Below are 20,586 nucleotides of genomic sequence, written 5' to 3' on the forward strand. Positions count from 1 at the left end.
TTGTCTTTTCATTCCACGGCGCTGGCTTTTCCTCCCACCATGTTCCTCCAGTTCAACTTTTTGGCTTTTTGGTCCTGTTTCAGAGAGGCCATATATTCTTGGATACAATTAGAGATATAAAAACATTTCATACTATATCTTCTTTTGGATAGAAATAATTTTCAAAGGTATCTTCTTTTTGATCTCCAGGATATTGCTCCCTTTCTCATGAGCACTGGTACTTTTTTTGTAGGCCCTTTTTTAAGCTAGCTGACTACAAATCTTTGGATTAGACAGGTTACCTACGGATTAGACAGCTGACAGATTTGAGGGTTTTCTGTACAGAAACAAGATCTTATCCACTGCCTGATTGTCTGACACTCAGAACTGAGGCAATGGTGGACATGTACAGCCCAGGCCTGCACTGCTGTTGGATTTCAGTCTCTTTTCTTACATACATCCCTTGCCTTTGACAGCCACAGTCTATAGATGCAAAGCGCATGGTAGACATTGCTCGTTGTTGTCAGTCCATAGAGTTGATAGAAAATGTGAGTGGGATAGTGTTAGTGAGAGAGAACAGGGGGAGAAGAGGTTACTGGTATTTTATGCTAGCACTTTAGAAAGAAATCCTCCTACAATAGAATTTTCTGTGTGGTACTGAGCTGAGCAGACCGTGGGGAGGGTGGGGACGCTGTCCTCTTCATGAGGCGTAGACTTCTTTGCTTCCCAAGACCAGCTGTAACTTGGCTACTCACTGCTTCCCCAAGCTACCTTCCTCCATCTTGGGGTGGCGGGAAATGCTCTCCACAGTTAGGCAATCCTTGAATCACAAGTTTCATTCTCTAAAATGTGTGGGCCTTTGTCTGTTTAATGGGATTTGGAGAAGAGACTGAGGCAGGGACTGCTAACCACGTATCATTTTAACCTAGAGGTTCTTCACCCTGAATCTTGTTTGAGTTTTTTGTTTTGTTCAGCAGCTTGTTCTCAGACACTGAACTTTGCCTACATGGGTGTTGATGGCCCCGTGTGTCAGAATCCTTTTTGATGCCTCATTCCTCACTTACCAGGAGTAAGGTTGGGGTTCCTGCCTGTGTGGTTTCCACCTTCCCACCACTCCCGCCATGCTTCAGTCCCCCACCCTCTGCTGTACTGTTGTGTGGTCACTGCTGGCCTCGGCCCCCCAGCCACGAGCCTTGCTCCTTTCTGTCTTTGTATCACTGCTGGATGCCCATCTCTGGAGGACAGTGTGGGAGAGTTCCTGGCTGGGAGCTCCATGGCTCCTCTTTGTGATTCTGGTAAGTTTTAGCTTTGGACTGACATTCTAGATAATAGTACTTCACCTACTTTACCAGTCTTAGTGCCTGACTCTATCCTGCACCCCAGTCCTCCACTGTGCTGGGATCTGTCTCTCTGTTTCTGTGTCTGTGTCTCTGTGTCTTTGTCTGTGTCTGTGTCTGTCTGTCTGTCTATCTTTCTCTGTCTCTGAATCTCCCTGTGTCCCCTCCTCCCCTGCCGTCTTACCCATCTTCTAGAACTGCATCAAATTCAATCTTCTCTAAGAGGCCTAAACGCAATCTCTTCTATCTTTGGTCCCTGAACGCTGGTTCATCTATCAAATTTATTCTTTTTTGTGTTAGTGTAAGTGTGTGCACTACCTGATGCCTCGTTTCCAGCTTGTAAGCTTCTTGAAGTCCCCTGACCACAGTGAGCTTAAGTGATTCTATCTTGCTAAGCCTTGAATTCCCAGTAACAAAGAATGAGTAGACTAGCTCACCCAGTGACTGCAGCATTGTTCACGGGGATAATGTAAGAAGGACACAGGGCAGAGAGCTTGACACAGCAAGGTGCACACCATTTACTGGTGGATCGGGTGAACCAGTGAGTCTTCTGACTTCCTCCATATCTCACTATTCTAAGTGCAAGTCATTTTCTCATCCTAAACTTTGCTAGATTTGCAAGGCTTTCACTTCCAGTTGCATTCTATGTATTTGTTGTGCACTGCCAGAAAGTTTAGGGGCAAAGAGGGAATGATCAAATGTAACGACCATTAGTGAAAACCACAGGCACTGAACAGCTGGGTAATGTGAACAGGCAAGTTCAGCAGAATCTCCAGAAATGCATCAATCATAGGATGATGGCAACTTTCTGGGAAAGTTCAGAAATGCTTGAAAAGGAGCCAGAATGTGGAAGAAAAAGATTCTTGGAGTTGGGTTTTCAAAACCAAAGTCTCCATTCTGGCCACGGCACTTTGGAAAGGTGGTGAATTTGTGTGTAAGTAGACCTCCTCATTTTATGACCATCTTTAGGAAACTGGAGAGTTTGTTTGCTTTGGTTTTAGTTTTTTGAGCCACGTAATAATAGAAATTGCCTGGGGATGGTGTCTGCCATTGCTCTAGGAATGCAACTCTGCTCCTCCTCTGGGTATTGTAGTGCAGGCTCTTAGAATGAATATTGCAAAAGCCACTAATAATGTTCCTTCTCAGGTAACATTTTCTGGTATAAAATATCTTGGCTTAATATAGTCTAAATACACTGAAGTGTAATGTGGTCAGCATGATAACTTTCTGATACACAATACAATCGTCTTCACTTCTGTCTTGGTTTCTGTGGTGTCAGGGGTCCAAAACGAGTCAAGATGACAAATCCTTAGCTAAGGCGATGTGAAAGCCATCGTGGTGCTATACAGGCTTTATAGTCTCTCTTGAGAGGAAGTGCCGGGTAAAGTAAAAGACACTGAGTGGGTGTCAGGATTCAGTCCTAAAGCTGTGAGTGGGTGAAGCCAGTAGACTTGGACCCAGCACGTATCCACTGTGGCCCTTATCTCTTAATTGAAAGGAGCTTGGAGTCCTTCAAAATGCAGACTGCTCAATTCTAGATTTCCTCTGGCTGGAGAGGTGTAGATCACAGTGGTTAGGTCCCTGGAATCAGCAGGCTTGGTTTTGAACCAACTAAGTCCATTCATAGCTGAGAGTCTTAGATGAGTTGCTGAGATTACTGCTCTGGTTTCACTTTCTTTATCCATATGATGGGCATCGTGGTGTGATAGCAACCCTTGTAGCAGTTTGGCTGTGCCACAGGTGTTGATTGAGCTGCTGAAGAGGTTTATTAGGCACCCAGGGTCTTTTTGACAACTCCACCATCTAACTCTTTTATTTCATTTTTCTATTGGTTACCTCATCTCACAAGATGGCTAGGGTCTCTTCACTTCGTAGATCTGTATTCGCAGCAGGAGGCAGGCCATGAAGTAGGAGGTGATAGCAGGATTAAACACACACACACACACACACACACACACACACACACACACGCACGCAAATGTATATATGTGGGAGGGGTCCATGTTCCAGGGTTGCTCCCTCCTTTTTTATGAAAAGCTTTCCCCAAAGCTTCCAGGTAGCTCTCCCTCATGTTTCATTGGCCAGAGTGAAGCCACAGACCCCTCATCTGCAAGTGAAGTTGGCAACATGTTTTTCCAGCTTCTGTACTAGTGGCTAAGGGAGGAGGGATTGGGAGTGCTTTAGGGCCAGCCAGCAAGCAGGTCTTCGTCACCACCCCACAGCCATGTCAGAGCCTTGGAGGGTGCGTGCAGTTAGTACCAATGGAGCGCTTAACTACCGGCTAAGAGCCTGAGTCTCTGCCAGTGCTCTATAGCTGTTAGCCATTATTCCCTGAGAGCCTATTCTTTTTGTGTCTGATTTGGCCTCGCCATAATAGTTTTCACGTTCATAGCATGGGAATCCAGATCATTGATGTTTGACATTAGAAAGCAGTTTGCCTTCTCTCCCTTGGAGAAGTGCGTTCTTTTCCTGCAGGTGCTTTGCTCCTATGCACTCCAGTGTGCTGTCTGGAGTATGTGCATTTGAACTTGAGAAAGGAAAGCCAGGCCGCTGGGTGGAGGAGGCCAACACTGTCCGGGATCAGATATTTGCATGTCCTCCAGGCCCTTCTGAGCATAGCCATGGGTGATCCTTTTGCTTGGGTTGCCATACTTTGTACATTGTCCCTATTCTTTGGGCTTGGTCATTTGGAATAGAGGATGGCTTTGGACTCAAAGGCAGCTGGTCAGAGCCTGCTGGGAGAGTACTGTTCCACGAGAAAGTTCCATACAGTTCTTCTGTCTTTGTGCCACTATTGGAGTGTCAGTTTCTGGGGCTGTACAGGAGTGAGAGGTACGCAGAGAGGGGACAAGTAGCAGACGTCATGAGCAACTGAGCTGCAAGAAGGCAGAAGCTGTGAGGTGGATGGAGGACTCTGTGCAGGAGCTGTAGAGTCTGAAGAGGGTGGTGGAATTACCATGTCAGGAGCAATGGTCCACGCTGTTGTGGGTCAAAGAGACCAGGCTTCTGGGGCTGCTGCTTTGCCAGATGGTTGCTGTAACTCCCCGAATCTTGGACCTTGGACCTTGTCCCCAGGCTGGGCCATCACCTTCCTCGTTCTTCCCGTGTCCATGTTCTTGCCCTGATTCTCAGATGACATGCAAAGGCCCCCGGTCCTGGACATTGTAGGGTATGACTCACAAAGATGGAGATGGTTTAGATCTAACAGGGAGCTGCTCTGTTATTAATTAGGGTAAGAGAGGGAGGCTGATGTGCGGGCCCCTGTGGTGATCACCCACCCCAGCTGCACTTCTCAGAGTGGTCACCCTTGAGGTGGAAGAAGTTACTGGCCAGAGGAGGGGCAGCTCTGTCTTGTGCAGGCCCTTGGGCCCTGCTTGTTGTCTGGGGAGCCCTTCACAAGAGAATTCAGGGCCTCCTTTGCCGCCAGACACCAGGGCCATTTACATCATTTTTCCTGGGCTGCGGCTGGTGTAATTCAGTTATTTGATTGACTTCGATATTGAATGATACTAGAAGGAGTGAAGGAATGACAGGGTTTGACTGCACCCTCTGGCCTGTTCTGTTCTGTCTTGTTGGCTCCCAGGAGTTCATCAAGCTTTGTGTCGCTGCCAGCTGTCTCCCCATGTGCTGCTCACAAGCAAGATCCTGCTTCCCATGTGCAAGGTGCCAAGGGACCCGCAGGAAGTGGGACAGGGACCTAGTCCTCTGCCTGTCTCCACGTGCGTGGGGTGTGCGGACTGCAGGGCTTGGGAGGAATCCTGCCCCTGGCCCCACATGCTGCAGAATTTCTCAGACCTCTAGTGCTCAAGCGCTGTCTTTTTCTCTTTCCCTGGGAGAAAGGGCTGTGTTTGTTTGATCGGAAGGATCGCGTTTTGTCTGGCACTTCTAACACAAGTTAACACAGTTTTTAAAACCAGTTTCCCTAACATCTTGGCGCAGCCAGTTTCCTGGTGTGGCATTGTTCAAAGCCACATTTCAGCGTCATTTCCAGACATATGTCTTCTTTATTTATTAACTCCAAGTCTCTGCCATTTCTTATATAGCCCCACTCCTCTGTTATTTATTGTTGACGTATTTTTTTCTCTTTTTCTTTCAGCTTTAACTGAATTCAAGAACTCCCTGACTTGCAAACACTGACGTTTCCCACATGTGGCCAGATGGCCCTGGTCATACTGGGCACGGAATGTGGGACCCAGGAGGGGAAGCCTGGCCGCTGTCTTTGTCCTCGACCTCTCCTGGATGCATACACATTGCAGTCTGTGGGTGGGTAGGACACAGAGTGTGGGGGCTGCTTTGTGCCCAACATCTGGAGTTAAAAACTAAACACATTTTCTCTCAGAAACAGTATTATTCATGGAGGCAGAAAACCTGCTGTCCTTCTCATAGAGCCAAACACTACTGTGTATGACATTCCTCATTTTGGCTCTGGCTGTACATTTAACGCTGTGGATGCTTTTAAAGCCCAAGTGGGTACCTCTACTGGAGACTGATGATACTGGTCTTAGCAGGGGCTCAGGCATGGATCCTTTAAAAATCTCCCTGAACCTGCCTTTGTGGTTCATGGCTATTATCCCAACACTTTGGGAGGCTGAGGCAGGAGGATCACAAGTTCAATTCCAGCCTGGTAACTTCATGACTTAGCAAGACTGTCTCAGAATAAAAAGGGCTGGGGAGGAAGCTCAGCATGAGGCCCTGTGTTCCTCCCCAGCACCGGGGGTGGTGGGAAGTCTCTGGAAATGCTAATGTGCAGACTGGGTTGAGAACTTTCAGATTCTAGGCAGAGACAAGGATGAAGCCAAGAGGTGCCCAGGTGCAAAAAGCAAGGAAGTGTTTACTCTCAGGGTGGTGCAAGTCAGCCCTGTTTTGGGGTCACATCCGGAACTTAGTTAATGCAAGAGGGATTCAGTGTTTTGGGAGGAGATGAGCTTTTAGGTTTACACACTGTTAACAGATTGCTAGGGTTTGACTCCTTCACAATTGGGGAATTTCTCCCTTCCTGCCTCTTAATGTTGTGTCTTTTTAACTCCTCTCACCCCAACCCTTTCTTGTTTTTCCCTCTCTCCCTCCCACTCCTACCCCTTTTTCTCTTTCCTCTTTTATTCTACTTTCTGGGTTCTTCGAGGGCAGGCTCTGGCCATTTCCTAGTCCAGGCTCTTTTGTGTTCCGGACCTCTCTGTTTCCTCTTCCCTGGCTCCTCCTTTCCGGCACTTCCATCCTTGCCCCAGTGCCCCAAAGTCTGCTGTTCACTGCATTAACTGAGTTCTGCTCCCTCCAGCTGTAGTCTGTGACCTCAGCTTGGCCTCCTGGACCCAGGCAGGGTTTCCTGACAGAGCGGGTGAGGAGAGACCATTCAGCAGGAAGAAGCAAAGATCAACAGATCAACCTGCCCTTGCCCTTCTTCCCCCTGCAGCTACTGTGAAAGTAAAGTTCTGTGAAAGTTTTTAAACTTTGATTCATGGGCGCTGTGGAGGCAGTTCTCACCTGCTCTCCTGTCCCTGGCAACAGCTCATCTTTTGCCTGTTCCTGCCCTCTGGGCTTTCTGAAAGATAAACAGTTCTATCATCTTTTCCCTCCACTGGGCTGCCTTCCCCTTTTCTTGTGTGGGAAAGATCAGAGTAAGGAAAAAAGCCCGGAGCCCAGAAGCATCAAGTCGGAACTGTTGAAACATTTCCTTTCCGCCAGGCTTTTTCAGGAAGGGTGGGAGGGGCAGCATCCTGGGGAGCTGCTCCCTGGAGGGGCCTGAGCAAGTCTTGTGGGGAGGAGTAAAGTGCTTGTTAGAGGTCTCTCTTTAGTCCACAGCTGGCTGCTGTTGCTCTGGAGTCCCTATCTCTCCTAGGAACACAGGACAGGGGTGGAGTGAGTAGGTGGTAAGCAAGTGCATCTGTGTGTGTTCTGTTACTATAATGAAATACTGAAGGCTGTGTAAATTATACAGTGAAGAGGTTCATTGAGCACCCAGTTCTGGAGATTTGAAAGCGTGGCATCAGCATTGCACTCAGTGAGGGCCTCATGGTGGTGGATGACACTACCATGGTACCACTGTGCCTGCAGAGGTCCCTCCTATGGCCTAACCCACTTCTACTAGGCTCTATCTATTAATAGTTCTACTACCTCCTAGCACCCTGTCCTTGCTGCCTGTGGACATTTGAGGGACAAACCATATCCAAGCCATGGCATTAAGGGCCTGAGGTAGATTTGTCTCTGGGGGTGTCTGGTGCAGACTGGGGGGTGTCTGGTGTGGACTGGGGGTGTCTGCATTTGGACTGGTGTCTGGGACACACCCCTTGGGCCATCTGTTTCCGGGTTGGCACTAGCAGGTCTGGAAGGGGCTGAGATGGCCACTACACACTGGTGACAGAGTAGAGGAAGTAGGGCCACAAGGTACTCACTGTGTCCCTCTGCAGGGTATGTGTGGGGGAAATAATGAGTTGATGAGGTGGCTAGGAAGGGATGGGCATATTTGGGCTGCAGGGTGACCAGCCTCTGGAGGCAAGGGACCAGGTTACAGGAGCAGCATTAGTGTCCACTGTAATAATAGTAATAATAATAATAATAATAAAATTACCTGTTATGTGTTCAATCATTCCCACATATTACACCTTATTTGAGCCCAAGGCTAAATACAGGACAGCAAAAATTCTTATCCACATAGCACAAGAATCTAGAGTTAAGTGACTTGCTCAAAGTTTACACTGCTGGCAAATTGCAGAGTCAAGTCCTGTCCTGGTGTCCTGGAGCATCCTGCTTGAATGTTATGGTATTGTGAGCTTGAAGTATTGACCTACCTGATTTGGTAACATGCATGTTGGGTGACACACACGGAACAATGCAAGTAGATAAGATGAGCAGCTCCATGCCGACGTGGAAGGTGAGACAACAAGGACCAGTGCTTTGCTCCAGGCAGGAGTGTCTCAGGAAGTGGCAGTGGGCGGGGTCACAGAGTGCCCACCCCAGGGCAGGCTAACGGGCCTTTGCTCAGGTGGCCGGGTGGATGTGGCAGAAAGTGCTTGAAGGGCAAATTGGGAGTGGTAGGTCCCTCTCCATGGTGCCCAGCAGGCTTTTATTAGCTCACAGCTTGTCTGTGAGGTCAGTGTGGCAATTGTCAGAGACAGAGGCCAGCCAGAAGGAGATGCCCTTGGTGAGGGGTGGAGGCCTGGGTTTTCAAACACAGGGGTGAGAGTTTCAGTGGGCAACTGAAGACAGAACAGGAATCCAAGGTCATTATAAGAGGTAGAACGAGACGTTAGGACCAGATGCTCCTGCGGGATGGAAGGGCTGAGTCCGGCTGTTTGCGCTGGGCCCTCCTTTTCGGTGAATGTGGCAGCTGTGTTCTTCAGGGACGGCTGCAGTAACACCTCTCACCTGACATCCTGTTTATACACTGTCACCTTAACCTGCATCCCACACTGAGGCAGAGTTCGTGTTCCCTCTCTGCATTCTGGCAGCCTTGCGATTGTGGCAGGGTGCTACCATGCCAGAGCGATGCTGTCTGAGGCTGATCATGACAGGAGCTGCAGTTTTGACCTTGTTCTCGAGAACATTAGTTGCTGAGCCCAGAGCCACCGTGCAGGCAGTCCAGCTTCCCTGAGATTGACACCCTGGAAGGAGACCTGCACCAGTGGCATGGAACAACCACAGGCAGAGGCCCTGAGACAGCTAGCTCCCTACGCACTCACTGGCTGCAACCCCACGAGAGACCCTGCTGGAAATGGACCCAGAATGTCCCTCAAAGGCCTGTGTTAAAAGGCTGGTGCCAGCCAGCACTACAGGAAGCTAGAAGAAACCTTAGGAGGTGGAAACTTGTGCAAGGTTTTAGATCACTGGGGAAATGCCTTCCAAGGGGATCTGAGGACCTGTCTCTTGCTCTTTTTCATGTCCAGGCTGTACAATGAGCAGGTTGCTCTGCCATCCACTTCCACAGAAATGGGGCCATTTGATCCTGGATTGAAACCTCTGAAATCATGAGCCAAAACCAACCTTCTCTCTTCATAAGTTGATGGAAATCTGACCAACACCACCCCCGAGCCACGGCACTGCCACCGCACACTTCCCACATTCCCGATCCAAATGAGGCATGAAAAGTGATAGAATGGTTGTTGTTTAAAGGTGCTACCACTGGGGACCACTTGTTAAGCAGCAGGACCTGGAGCTACAGGAGCTCAGCTTCCATGGAGCAGAAGGTGCCGAGAGCACTGGGAAGCAAGTGTGAACAGCTGGGCTGCCTGGGACAGGTGACTTGGGGTCAGATCCTGGTGCTTGTGTCCGGAGAAAGCTCTACCCTGCTTGACTAGCTGGAGATTTCTGAGGGTAAGCAAACACTCAAGAAGGTGCTGCTAGCTGATGTCAAGAAAGTCTCACTTGGGAGAACGAGGTAGCCCAGCGGAAGGTGGACTGCATCAGTATTTATAAATCCAGGCTACTTCAGCCCTTGACCTGGCTGGTATGGGAGAACAGACCCTAGGTGTGATAATGGCTCTCCTAGGCGTTGCTAAACACTAATGAAATGAGCTTAGACACCCAGGATAGTACCTACCACATAGCAAATGCTCAACTCATATTAGACTTTCATTGTTATATGATTATAGACTTCTTCCACAACAGGTTCTGTTGTTTCTGGTATTGCTATTATTAGATCTGGCAGTGTAGGCAGAGCCATGGTTCCTACAGAACTGATGTTAAACCATAAGCAAAGACCCTGGTGCTCCTACTTGTGGCCTGGCCTCCTAACACTGACAGTTAAGAACTTACCACTTCCAAATGGAACCATTAGTTCATTCAGTTCCCATGGGAACAGGCAAACTGATACCTTTAATATCTCCAATTTCCAGATGAAGACCAGGAAATCCACTGACATCTAAAAATCTTACAACTAATAAGTAGCAGGATCAGGACTTAAACCCAGGGCCTCCAGTTGAACAGCAGTTCTGCTTTCTTTATGCTCACACATGCAATGAGGTATTAGATCTGGTCTCCCTGGCCAGAGACCAGAGCAGGGCTGAATCCAGGGATGGTGAAGCCACATGGTGACAGTTGTGCTGAGTAGAGGATACAGAGCTGGGGAGCTGGCAGTGCTTCCAAAGGCTTCTCTTCTGCAAAGTGGAGACCAGGGCCTTGTGTGTTGGGGACACTACCTACTGCTTGCCCAGAAGTAGTGCTGTGCTATGGAGGGCCTCCTGATGGTGGTGTCTGGGGACAGCACCTCGCTTTTTGAGTTGCAGGAAAAGGCCAAGGTCATGCAGGTTGGAACATGTTTCTTTGACCATTGAAGTGGGTGCTCTCTCTCAAAGTTTTCATGGCATTTCCCTAGCAGGGATTTGGTGTCGCCTCCCTATGTCATCACAGGCATGTTCCCCTAAGTTTATTTTTGTTACATGACAGAGCCTCGTTTTAAAGTTGTCCACATGTGAACCACACTTTGGCGCCCTCCTTCCTCACAGTGTTAAAATGTGGGTGTGCAAAGCATTCCTACTTAATGGAAAGCCCTTGTCAGATTAGGGATATGAGTGTGCTGCAACCCCATGATCTGAGTGTCTCTGGATGTGGGCTATAGCCCCAAAGCTGAGGATATGGGCACTGAGGTCTCTATATTCTAACTCAAACAGCCCCGTCTTAGTTACTTTTCTCTCATTGCCAAGACAAAATACCTGATGCCCCAAATTAAGGAAAGATAGGTTTATTTAGCTCACAGTTTGTGGAGGTTTCAGTCCATACTCGTTTGGCTCCAAGGGAGGGTGGCAAGGTGCAGGGGCAACACTTCAAGGTGGCAGAAGACAGCAAAAGCAGCAAGAACAAAAGTGAGGGGACAGCAAGCCTCTTTTCCTCTTTTATATTTTAAGCAGGCTACCTGCCCCGCCCGCACCCCGAGGGTGTAGCACTCACCCCACCTCCTGTGCTCTGCTATTGCATAGGATGAGGATGTTTCCAGTGAGGACCCTGGCTCACTGCTGAGACTTAGGTAAACTTCTAAAACTTTCAAGTCGACACAATGTATCAACCATCACCAGCTCCATCCAGCAGGAGACCAGGCTGGCCCTTGCCCTTCCCCCGCATATCCCAGGCCATCTATATTAGCATATAGAAAGGGGGTTGTTGAGTAGTGAGCTGAGGTCTTTAGGGGATGGGGCTGTGGCATTTGCCTTTCCCTTCCCATGGTGCAATTCAATCAGGTGATGGAAGGCCAAAAAAAGCACTCATTAGAATTGCCCGCAATGTAGTCCTTGCCAGCCCTCTGTGTCATACAGGTGCTCTCTCTGTAGGTCCTCTGGTAGGCTCCTCTCCACAAGGAAGTGGTTTCCTGGAACCACTGCCTCTTCTCCCTTCATCCTGTTCCAAGTGTCCAGGTTTCCCAGAATGCTCAAGGCCCCTTCCAGGTTCTGTTCAGACCTGTCTTATGTCCAAACACCCAGGGTGGACTGTGCTCAGCTCTGACCCTGAGTGTAGCCAAGGGACTGCAGTTTGTGGGGATGTGAGTAGACCTTAGATGCACTGTCTGGGGAGCCACATCCATATACTCATGGCTTCCATGGTAGGGAATAGAGACAGGGGTAGAAAGAGAAGCAGCAATACTTTAAACTTGATTTGTAACTTTTGCATATTTAAATATTTGGCACATAGACCTCTGTATTAGCCAGCTTTCCCATCACTGGGACAAAATACCTGACACTCCCAACTTAAAGAAGGGAAGGTTTATTTTGGCTTTTGGTTCCAGAGGATTCAGTCCATGATTAGCTCGCTCCATGGCATAAACATCAGTGCATAATGGATAACAGCAGCTCAACTCATTGTATCCAGGAAGCAGAGAGCAGGGGAAGAGTGACAGGGAGGAAGGGCTAGAGACTAGATGTACTCCCAAAGATCATGGCCCCATGACCCACTTCCTCCAACTACATCCTACCTCCAAATAGCCCATTCAACTATAAACTCACCCATGGTTTACCTCATTGATGAGGCTAGTGACTTCACAATCCAGTCATCTCTCCAATACTGTCTAAATCCACTCAAGTTGACAATCAAGATTAACCAGCACAGCCTCCCTTTGAACTCTTGCCTTGGGCCCTGCAATGTGAGGAATGGGTTGTCTCCTGGAGAATGGGATGCCTGGAAGATGGAGGCAGGACTCTTGCTGCCTGGATGCCTAGCTGTGAGCTACAGAAGACCAGAGGCTCACCCAGTGTCATGGGAGAGCTTTGCACATATCCCTGGAAGTTGGGGGTAAATACAAACCCAACTCCCCAAACTAAGATACCCCAGGAAAGCAGGAAACAGGATGGATATGACTGTTGGCATCTTGCTTCTTGACATTTTTGGCTGGCATGTGAGAGGTTCCAATGGACCAAATGGATACCAAGTGTCTTCAGGGGACCTTAGCTGAGAGGGCTTCCTGTGAGGAGAAAGGGTCAAGGTAGGGGCTAGTGGCAGGTCTATTATTATGGTTTGTATCTAGAATGTCCCCCCAAAACCTTGTGTATCTAAAGGTAGAGCTTTTGGAAGGTGACTGGGTCATAGGGCTACTGTAGTTCTCAGGCGATTCATCCAGTAGATTAGCTGAATGTTCAATTGAGAGGTGGTTACTGAGAATATGATCTCATTAAGTTACATTCTGGTCCCCAACTCCTCCCTTGCTCAGTGTTTCTTGGCTGCTATAGGATGAATAGCTATCTTCTACCCAGGCCTTTCCACTGTGTTTTTTCTGCACTGGAGGCAGCTGACCATGCTCTCAAAACATGAGCCAAAATAGATCTCTCTGCCTTTAAGGTATGGGTGTTGGGAATTTTATCCCAGCAATGAGAAAGTGACTAAGAGGAAAAAATCTTTCAGAATGTTCTTTAACTATAACACGAAATTGTGTAGAAAGGAGGTTTCTTATGTGAGCTCAGAGAACAGCCTTCAAACCCCTCCAACACAGATAGCATTCCTCATTGAGAGGTACTTCTAAGAGTGCTGCCAACCAAAACCCCAAGTACCTCCTAGACCCCCTCCCCTCTTCTGACCCAGAAAGACCTAGAGTTGGAGGAGGAAGAAAAAGAGGTGGAACAGCGCCATCCTCCTTGCTTCTCTTGACTGGAGCCAGCAGAGCCAGGCCCAGCTGCATGGAGAGCAATCTTTAGTGCAGAGTAACAGAGTTGTGGTTTGGATGACACTTTTACTTAATACTTGAAAGACTCTTAACTATGAACATGAGGCTTGTACTTAGGAGTGGAAGCAACCCAGAAAGCTATGGAGTGACTCTCAGATACTGTACAGGTGGCAAGAGGAAGCCTCTTGGGACCTGTGGGATGTGGACAAACTGGCTTCCTGTTGTTCTTTTGGTTGAAGAGTCTAATGAGGTTCCTTTTTCCTTGACTTTAAATAGGCCTTGACTATACATTTGTGATGAAAGGCATGTGGGTTTGATGAGCGGTTCTTGGGTAGAAGTCATATATCCTCTCTTAGTCTCCTCTATCAGGAGCAAAGAGGACAGAGGGCAGTGAGGAAAGGCCTGTGAGCAGGTCTTTAACACACATCTCCTTTCCCCTTTCCTATCAGGCAGTGTGTGCACTAGTATGTTTAAGAGGAGAGATGTGAAAACTCTCATATGAATGAGTCCCTACCACGGGCCCCCAGTCTTTGCCATATGGCTGTGCTGCTACTAGTTACTGTCCTGCACTCACAGGTCCTCGGATGGCAAGCCCTGCCCTTTCTGCCACATCTCAGAGAAGCTTTCTGCTTATGCAAGAAAGGACTCAAATTGCTGGCTCAGCCTCTCCCTTCATTCTTATGTCCAGGGATAATGACCTCACCATGTCTAGTTGATGAAAATGTCACTTCCAAACCAGTGTGTATCGTTGTATTGTTTATTCTAGAATGATGATGGTGTGGCCAAAGATCACCTTTGGCACTGGTTCTTCTTTTGTTCTGCGCGCAGCAAACTTGAGAACAATGGGCTCCTTATTCCACTTAAGAATCAGGAAGGATGGACTTCGCCAAACTATGGCTTGCTGGATGCCAACCTGGAATCTGTGAATCCCCTGAGGGAGCAGGTTGTGCCTTTGGGACTGAGTGTGGTAAGGAAGGGAATGCGCCTCTAATTCTCTTGTCATTTATAGCTCTGCATTAAAAAAGAGTCTCTTCTCTTTTTTGCCTATAAGGATAGTATTCCATGGAGGAAGGGCCCGCCTTAAGTAAGCTGGCATGACCACACCAGATTGAATCCCTTACATTCCCTTGGATTCTCCCTCCTGCCTGGCTAACCCTGTTGCTTCCCCATTTGTCTCTGCGTTTACTTGTTAGGTTCAGATGAAAGTGGTCAACTAGGTGAGCCACTGAAAGCAGGAAAAATGGGATACCTGGGTGGCTCAGCCTCTCAGGGCAGCCAGTGGCACTGGGAAGCTGTGACATTGGAGTGATATGGAGCCCCAGCAGGAAGACTGAAGTGTGAGGAAGGCTGACACAATGGCATGGTCCTTCCTCATCTGTATTCTTGTCCTGTGAGGGTCTTGTGGTCCAGTCTCTGGCTGAACTCCTGTCCTGTGACATGAGGGCTATCGTCAGTCTTTGGATGGCCCCTTCTGCAGATCCCTTGGCATTTTCTGGTGAGTGCCAGAGACAAAACTTTAGCTTTTGGCAAGTATCTTCTCAGCAGTAGCTGTTTAGGGCAGTGATGGCGAACCTTTTAGAGCTTTCCACGATAATAAACAACTGTAGCGCACAGGCAATAAGTGCGTCAGGGATGTTATCCACCAAATGCTCTTTTCATGACCAGATGGGAATGAGACAGTGGTGTATCAGAGTGTAAATCTCCTTTCTGTCAGTTCAGGGGAGCTGGAGAAAGTCCACTCTCTGGTGTTTAATCTGCTGTGCTTCCAGAAGGGTGTGTGCTGGCCCTGACTTGGAGGGAGTCCTCTGGGAACCTGAATTCCTGAAAGATGGTATTGTTGCACTTGAATACCTCAGAGGGGCTGTCTGAAAGGAAAGAAGAGATAAAGTTGAAATGTTAAACTTTTCCAATAAAAGCCATTAGGGGAAAATTTCCTGACTCAGCACTCCTTGACATTTTTTTGAGGTTTTGAACAGACAACATCACGTTACTCTTTTTGTATGTGTACGTGTGTGATTTTTTTCTTTTTAAAAGTGTACTGGTTTCCATCGATGAAGTAGTCATTCAATCCCAAGGCCTAGTTGTGGGTAGGAGGAGCTGGTAACCAATCAGTGACCAATCACTGCCAGTGCTGGAGGAAGCTGGAGTGTGACTTTATCACCTTGGCTTCTGCTAGAGTTTGGCCTGTCCTCAGGCACACACTGGTCACCAGGCAGCTCTGATGCTCGGGAATCTTTTCCTTCCTATTCCTGTGGAGCTCTGGCCTTCTAACCTATGGCCCTGAGGCCCTTCCTTTGTGTGAGGGATTGAACTTCGTCCTCCCAAAAATCATATCTGAAGTCCTTACCTCCAGTAACTCAGATGTGGCTGTATTTGGAGACATGGTCTTTACAGAGCTAATCAAGTAAAAAGGAGATCTCTAGGGTGGACCCTAACCTAGTATGACTGTGTCTTTTCAAAAAGGGCAAGTTTGGGGACTGGACCTCAGTGGGAACAACACCGTGTGCAAGGTGAAGATAAGAGCAGGGTGCTGCTCTGCCTGTCAGAGTGTACAAAGCTTGGAATGTTGAATGTAGTATGTTGGCATTTCCAAGACAGCAGAACCAGAAAGGCCACTCTCTCCTTTCCCTAGCCCTTATCCCACGAAGTAGATCATAAACCTTAGGAAGAATTATTTGAACTTTTGAAGTGGGTGCTAAGACCCGCATTCAAGAAGTGGATGCCCTATACCTGGAGGAAAGGAATGTCTTTATCTCTGAAGATAGGGTCACAGGGCAGAATCTGAACAGATAGGCCTCGAGAAGTCCTGGTAGCTTCTGATCATTGGATCATACCCCTTCCTTCCAAACGTACTTCTTCACAACTATTTCCTCATCATACTCAGCACCAGAATAATACATGTTTCCCCATTTCTCTGGGTCTTTATGTCCAAAGGATTCCACATCACACAAAACTTAAGACATGTGCTGTTCTCTTATTTACAATTTTTTTTTTTTTGGTACTGGGAATCAAACTTAGGACCTTGCACTTGCCAGGGAGGTGCTGTGATGCTGAGCTATCTCCTTGGCTGTTCTCTTATTAACCTTGCTGATAGAGGAGCAGCTGTCGCAAGCACGCAATGGGAAGAGAGCATACTCCTTTTCCTCTGAAAACATCCAGAATAGCGAGGGTACACACTTCTGTTGTTTAAGCCTCTCAGTCTGTGGTACATTGTTATAGAAGTCCTACCAAATGGGCTTTATAAGGCTTCAAACCAGGCCTTTCTTGGGCAGTGTAGGCAGGTGGGTTTCTAAGTTGTCAACTTGTTAACTTTTTGCACAAGATTTAGAGACAATATAAAATCACAGTCAGCAACTTGGAAAATAGTATTGCATTAATTAGGTAGGTATGAGTGGACTGGATCCAAAAGGAAAGGGAAAGAGGTTTTTGGGTGAATTCAGAGAAAAGGGGATCCCAGTGCATACAGATTTGGGGTAGTATTGACGGTGGGCCTTTGGTAGGTCTTAGGCCTTCTCCAGCTAGCTGTACATGGGTTGTTTTACTTAATAGTTTATTATCCATCCCCATGAGACAGAAGAAGAATGAAAGGCACAGAGAGGTTTGGCACCTTGCATGAGGTCTCACAAATGGAAGGTGGCAGAGGAAGGGTTTGAACCAAGGTTTTCTCTTTTCAGACCCATTTCCGTAACCACAGAATCACAGTCTGGAGACACAAGTGGGCACCCTGTGACTGAATCAGTAGATGGGCCATCTCAGAGCCCACCCCTTCCTTCACCCTCTCCTTGTGGTATGTTTTCCTCCTGTTTTAATCATCTTTCTCCCCACTGGTGACAGAGGGATTCCTGCTAACGGCTGTGGGGAGGGCTGAACACATGACACCCGACCAGTGAGCTTGACGTCAGTTTATTTGTGGTACCTGCTCCCAGCCCAAGGGAGAAGGGCACCCTAGCCACGTAGGACCACATGGGTGCTGTACTTGGGAACAGAGCAGAACAACAGAGGGAGGCAGGAGAAGGCAAGCTCTTGTGTCAAGAGAGTGGGCTGCCTCCTGCTTCCTGAGGAGGACCGGATTGGTTTGTGAGTAATTGCACAGGTGGTGGGAACTGAAACTCACTTTTGAGGATGAGCAGGAGCCATACCTGGCCTCTCTGATGAGGAGGGTCTCCTCCTCAGGAGCTAAGTGGGAGAGAACTTGCCCAGGTTATTGGGGTTGCCACGTTTTGCCAGATTTCACTGCAGCCCATGATTTTACATCTTACACCACACCTTCTTTTGTTCCCATCTTTCTCTTCTTGTGCCTTCCTTTTCTTTCGCCTCATTCTCAAGCAAGCAGTGGATTTAAGGTCAAAGACCCGGGCTCAGACTTTGGCCCTCCCCCTTACAAGCTGTGCATTGGCAGTGAGATCCTCAGAACTCTAAGCCTTGGGTTCCTTATCCTTGTAAACCAGAAAATAAGAGTCACTTTTCCAAGGCATCTGTCCTGAGATGTAAATGGAAGGCTGAAAAGCACTCTCATCTCAGAAGAAGTGCTCAGCAAATGTTAGCCATACTCATGTCGGTGGGCTCTCCCTGGTGAGGACATTTGGAGCTGGGTCTTAGAACCTGTCTCAGATGAGAAAGTGCCTGCTCTGCTGAGGGGCTGGGACTGGGCTGAGTTCTTAGAGGCTTGGTCTCAGTCAGCCTCTAGCTGAGGTGTCTTTACTTTACCAAGGGTCTCGTGGGCTCAGGCCAGCACAGCCTTTGCACTCACATTTTAAAAAAAATACAGCGCCAACAGCAGTTAGGGCTCATGTTGCTCCCTTATTTCCCACCAGTGCCCTGGCCAGCACAATCAATTGTCCCATTGTCTCCTGGGTAATGTGGAGACTGTTTGCATTAGGGATCTATGATAACCATTTTGGCTGGAATTAATGTCCTTTCCGAGGTGAGAAGTGAGAAAGGAAAGCCATGTGACATGGACAAGGGACAGGCAATTTTCCAGATTTGGGGAGAAAGGGATCAAGTTTTTGAAAGAAAATAACTAGAAAGAGAATATTGTTCTTCTTCCTTCTTTTTTTTTTTTCATTTTCTGAGCTCATATTTCCAAGATCATGAGTTTTCAAAACTTAAACAAGAAAGTGTATTAATCGTAAATGTCTCCCATTAATCACCAAATCCAGCCCTGTGGCGAGAGAGATGACTCACTTCCACAGTTGATTTCTTGGTAATGGGGGGGGGGGTCAAGACTTGCCCTTACATTTCCCCTCCTGTTGAGCTAATGGAGAAAGCTTCCCTTTAGGAAGCACCCAGCCTGGAGCAATTTTTCAAGAGAAAATTGCAGACAGGAATAGCCACTGACATGAAAATATTTCTCTTAGGAAAACAAGGTGAGCAGTACAGCATAGTGATTATAAGCACAGGCTAGACCTTTTGAGAGTTGTTGTGTGATTACATTATGGGATTAAATAAAGCACATAATTCAGCATGTAACGTGTTAAGAGAGTCTGCAATAAATATCAAGCATTTGCTGCACCCCTTCTGTGTGCCAGACACTGTGCTGAGTGTCTTCCTTTTGCTACTGTTAAGTCTTCATAGTATATTATGTGACAGATGCCACCATGTCCTTTGGTTTACAGACCGGAAATCCAAGATGCTAAATGATTTGTCCCAAGTCACAAGCTGTGTCCTGGGTCACACAGCTCATAAGAGACGGAACCAGGACTTGTACCCATGTAATCTGACTCAGGCAAGTTTTCTGTTGCTACTCATGCCGTCCTCCCAGGGAGCATGACTGCTACCAGGACACAGACAAAACCAGCTTGTTCCTGTGGGACTAAGCTTAGGACATGTTGCCATAGTGATGTTCCCTCTTCTACTCCAATGACCCGGTTGTCCCGGCAAATGGATCACTGTATCATCCTAATGCACTTCCCACCCCAAATCCAGGCTCCTCTTCAGAGACCCAGAATTCTGCCCCATTAGCAGGGAAAAGGGTGGTTAGGTTTCCTCCCCAGGCAGCTGTCCAGAGGTTAAGAATTTTAAAGCGATGCCCTCTCTGGCTCTGGTGAGTTTCATCTTATGGATGTCAGATCAGCTGCTCTGCCACCCATCCTGCTGTGCCCTGACTTCCTGTTGGTGCTGAGCCCTGGTGGAGCCAAGAGCACATAAGAGGGTTTCTCCAGATGCACATGCACTGGCTAGAGAAGGACTTCCAGAAACTTGGCGGGAGACAGTGCTGAGCAGCTGTCCCAAACCCTGGGAATATTTGGTGCAGTCAAGATGCCAGTTCACTCTAATGTAGCTGAAGACAGCGTGACATTCTAAGAAAGTTTACAGAGATGTGAGCCTGGCTGTTTTTATAAAGTGCCTCTATCCCCAGGTGGGAAAATCCGGAAAAGCCCTATGGTGTTGGAGTGGCCCTATCTGGAGGCTGCAGGCTTCAGTCACCCTACAAGCCGGTCTGTCTCCCCAGAGTTGCAGCAAGTACAACCGGAACAGACGGCATGTTCAGGAACACCTTAATGATGTCAGGATACTTTTCATTACTCATTTATCACTTAACAGCTCAGATTTGTAACGTGCTACCCGCGTTCTCCCTTCGAGGGGACAATGCATTCTTTCAACAGCACGAGGCTCACTGGGAAGAGCTTTGCTGAAAGCAGAACAGTGGTGTGTGAGCCGAGCCCTGGGGAGGAAGTGGGCGAGGGGGCAGGTGGGGACCAGATGCTTGGCCATGGCCACGCTTGGGGATGAGCACATGGAACAGCCACTTCTGCTTCCACTTACTCATTTTCTCTGTGGTGAAAGGTGTCATATAAATGCTAAGCAGAACACAGAGAGATGGGCCCTATCTATTTGCATTTCATCTAATGTGAGCAGATGCAGATGGGGAAACAGCTTAGCCTGGGCTGTTCACCTGTGCCGCTAGGCCTAATGTTGCAGCTCATGTCAGTGCCACCCTCGTCAGTTCTGCTCCAGTGCTGCAGCAGATGTGGAACAAGAGGGACCCACGATCCTCAGTGGGTTTCCAGGGCTTGCTGGAGAGGTAGGTCTAAGCACAGGACCCCTCTGAGGACAACACAAGCATCTGAGGGAGTAGGAGACAGAGGCAGTGCTGGGGGCGGTGGTAGAAGAGAGAATGCCACATGTGTGGGCAGGAAGGCTTCTTGGAAGAAAGGACACAGTGGCCTCACGCAAGCTGACCCAAGGGCTGTA

The 20,586-nt window shown here is 48.1% G+C and overlaps 1 protein-coding gene and 1 long non-coding RNA gene across 3 annotated transcripts in view; both read left to right on the top strand.

The window, feature by feature from the left end:
• LOC102004298 overlaps positions 1-20,586 on the top strand; it is a 156,020-nt gene that overhangs the window by 46,028 nt on the left and 89,406 nt on the right. The gene's annotated exons all lie outside the window — the stretch shown is intronic.
• On the top strand, positions 12,007-19,636 carry LOC106148650. Its single transcript, XM_013514894.1, has 3 exons — positions 12,007-12,527; positions 17,067-17,179; positions 19,008-19,636. The coding sequence occupies exons 1-3, from the start codon at positions 12,157-12,159 to the stop codon at positions 19,160-19,162; spliced, it is 639 nt and encodes a 212-aa protein (XP_013370348.1). The 5' UTR covers positions 12,007-12,156; the 3' UTR covers positions 19,163-19,636.

Source organism: Chinchilla lanigera, unplaced genomic scaffold (assembly GCF_000276665.1).
Source record: "Chinchilla lanigera isolate Chin_1 unplaced genomic scaffold, ChiLan1.0 scaffold00024, whole genome shotgun sequence".
NCBI lineage: Eukaryota > Metazoa > Chordata > Mammalia > Rodentia > Chinchillidae > Chinchilla > Chinchilla lanigera.

Bases quoted from the DNA above. Each gene is read 5' to 3' on its own strand.
- LOC106148650 (XM_013514894.1), top strand. From the start codon at position 12,157: ATGTACTCCCAAAGATCATGGCCCCATGACCCACTTCCTCCAACTACA. The intron at 12,528-17,066 runs GTAAATACAAAC...TTCTCTTTTCAG, and splicing joins CATATCCCTGGAAGTTGGGG to ACCCATTTCCGTAACCACAG. The intron at 17,180-19,007 runs GTATGTTTTCCT...TTTGGTTTACAG, and splicing joins TCCTTCACCCTCTCCTTGTG to ACCGGAAATCCAAGATGCTA.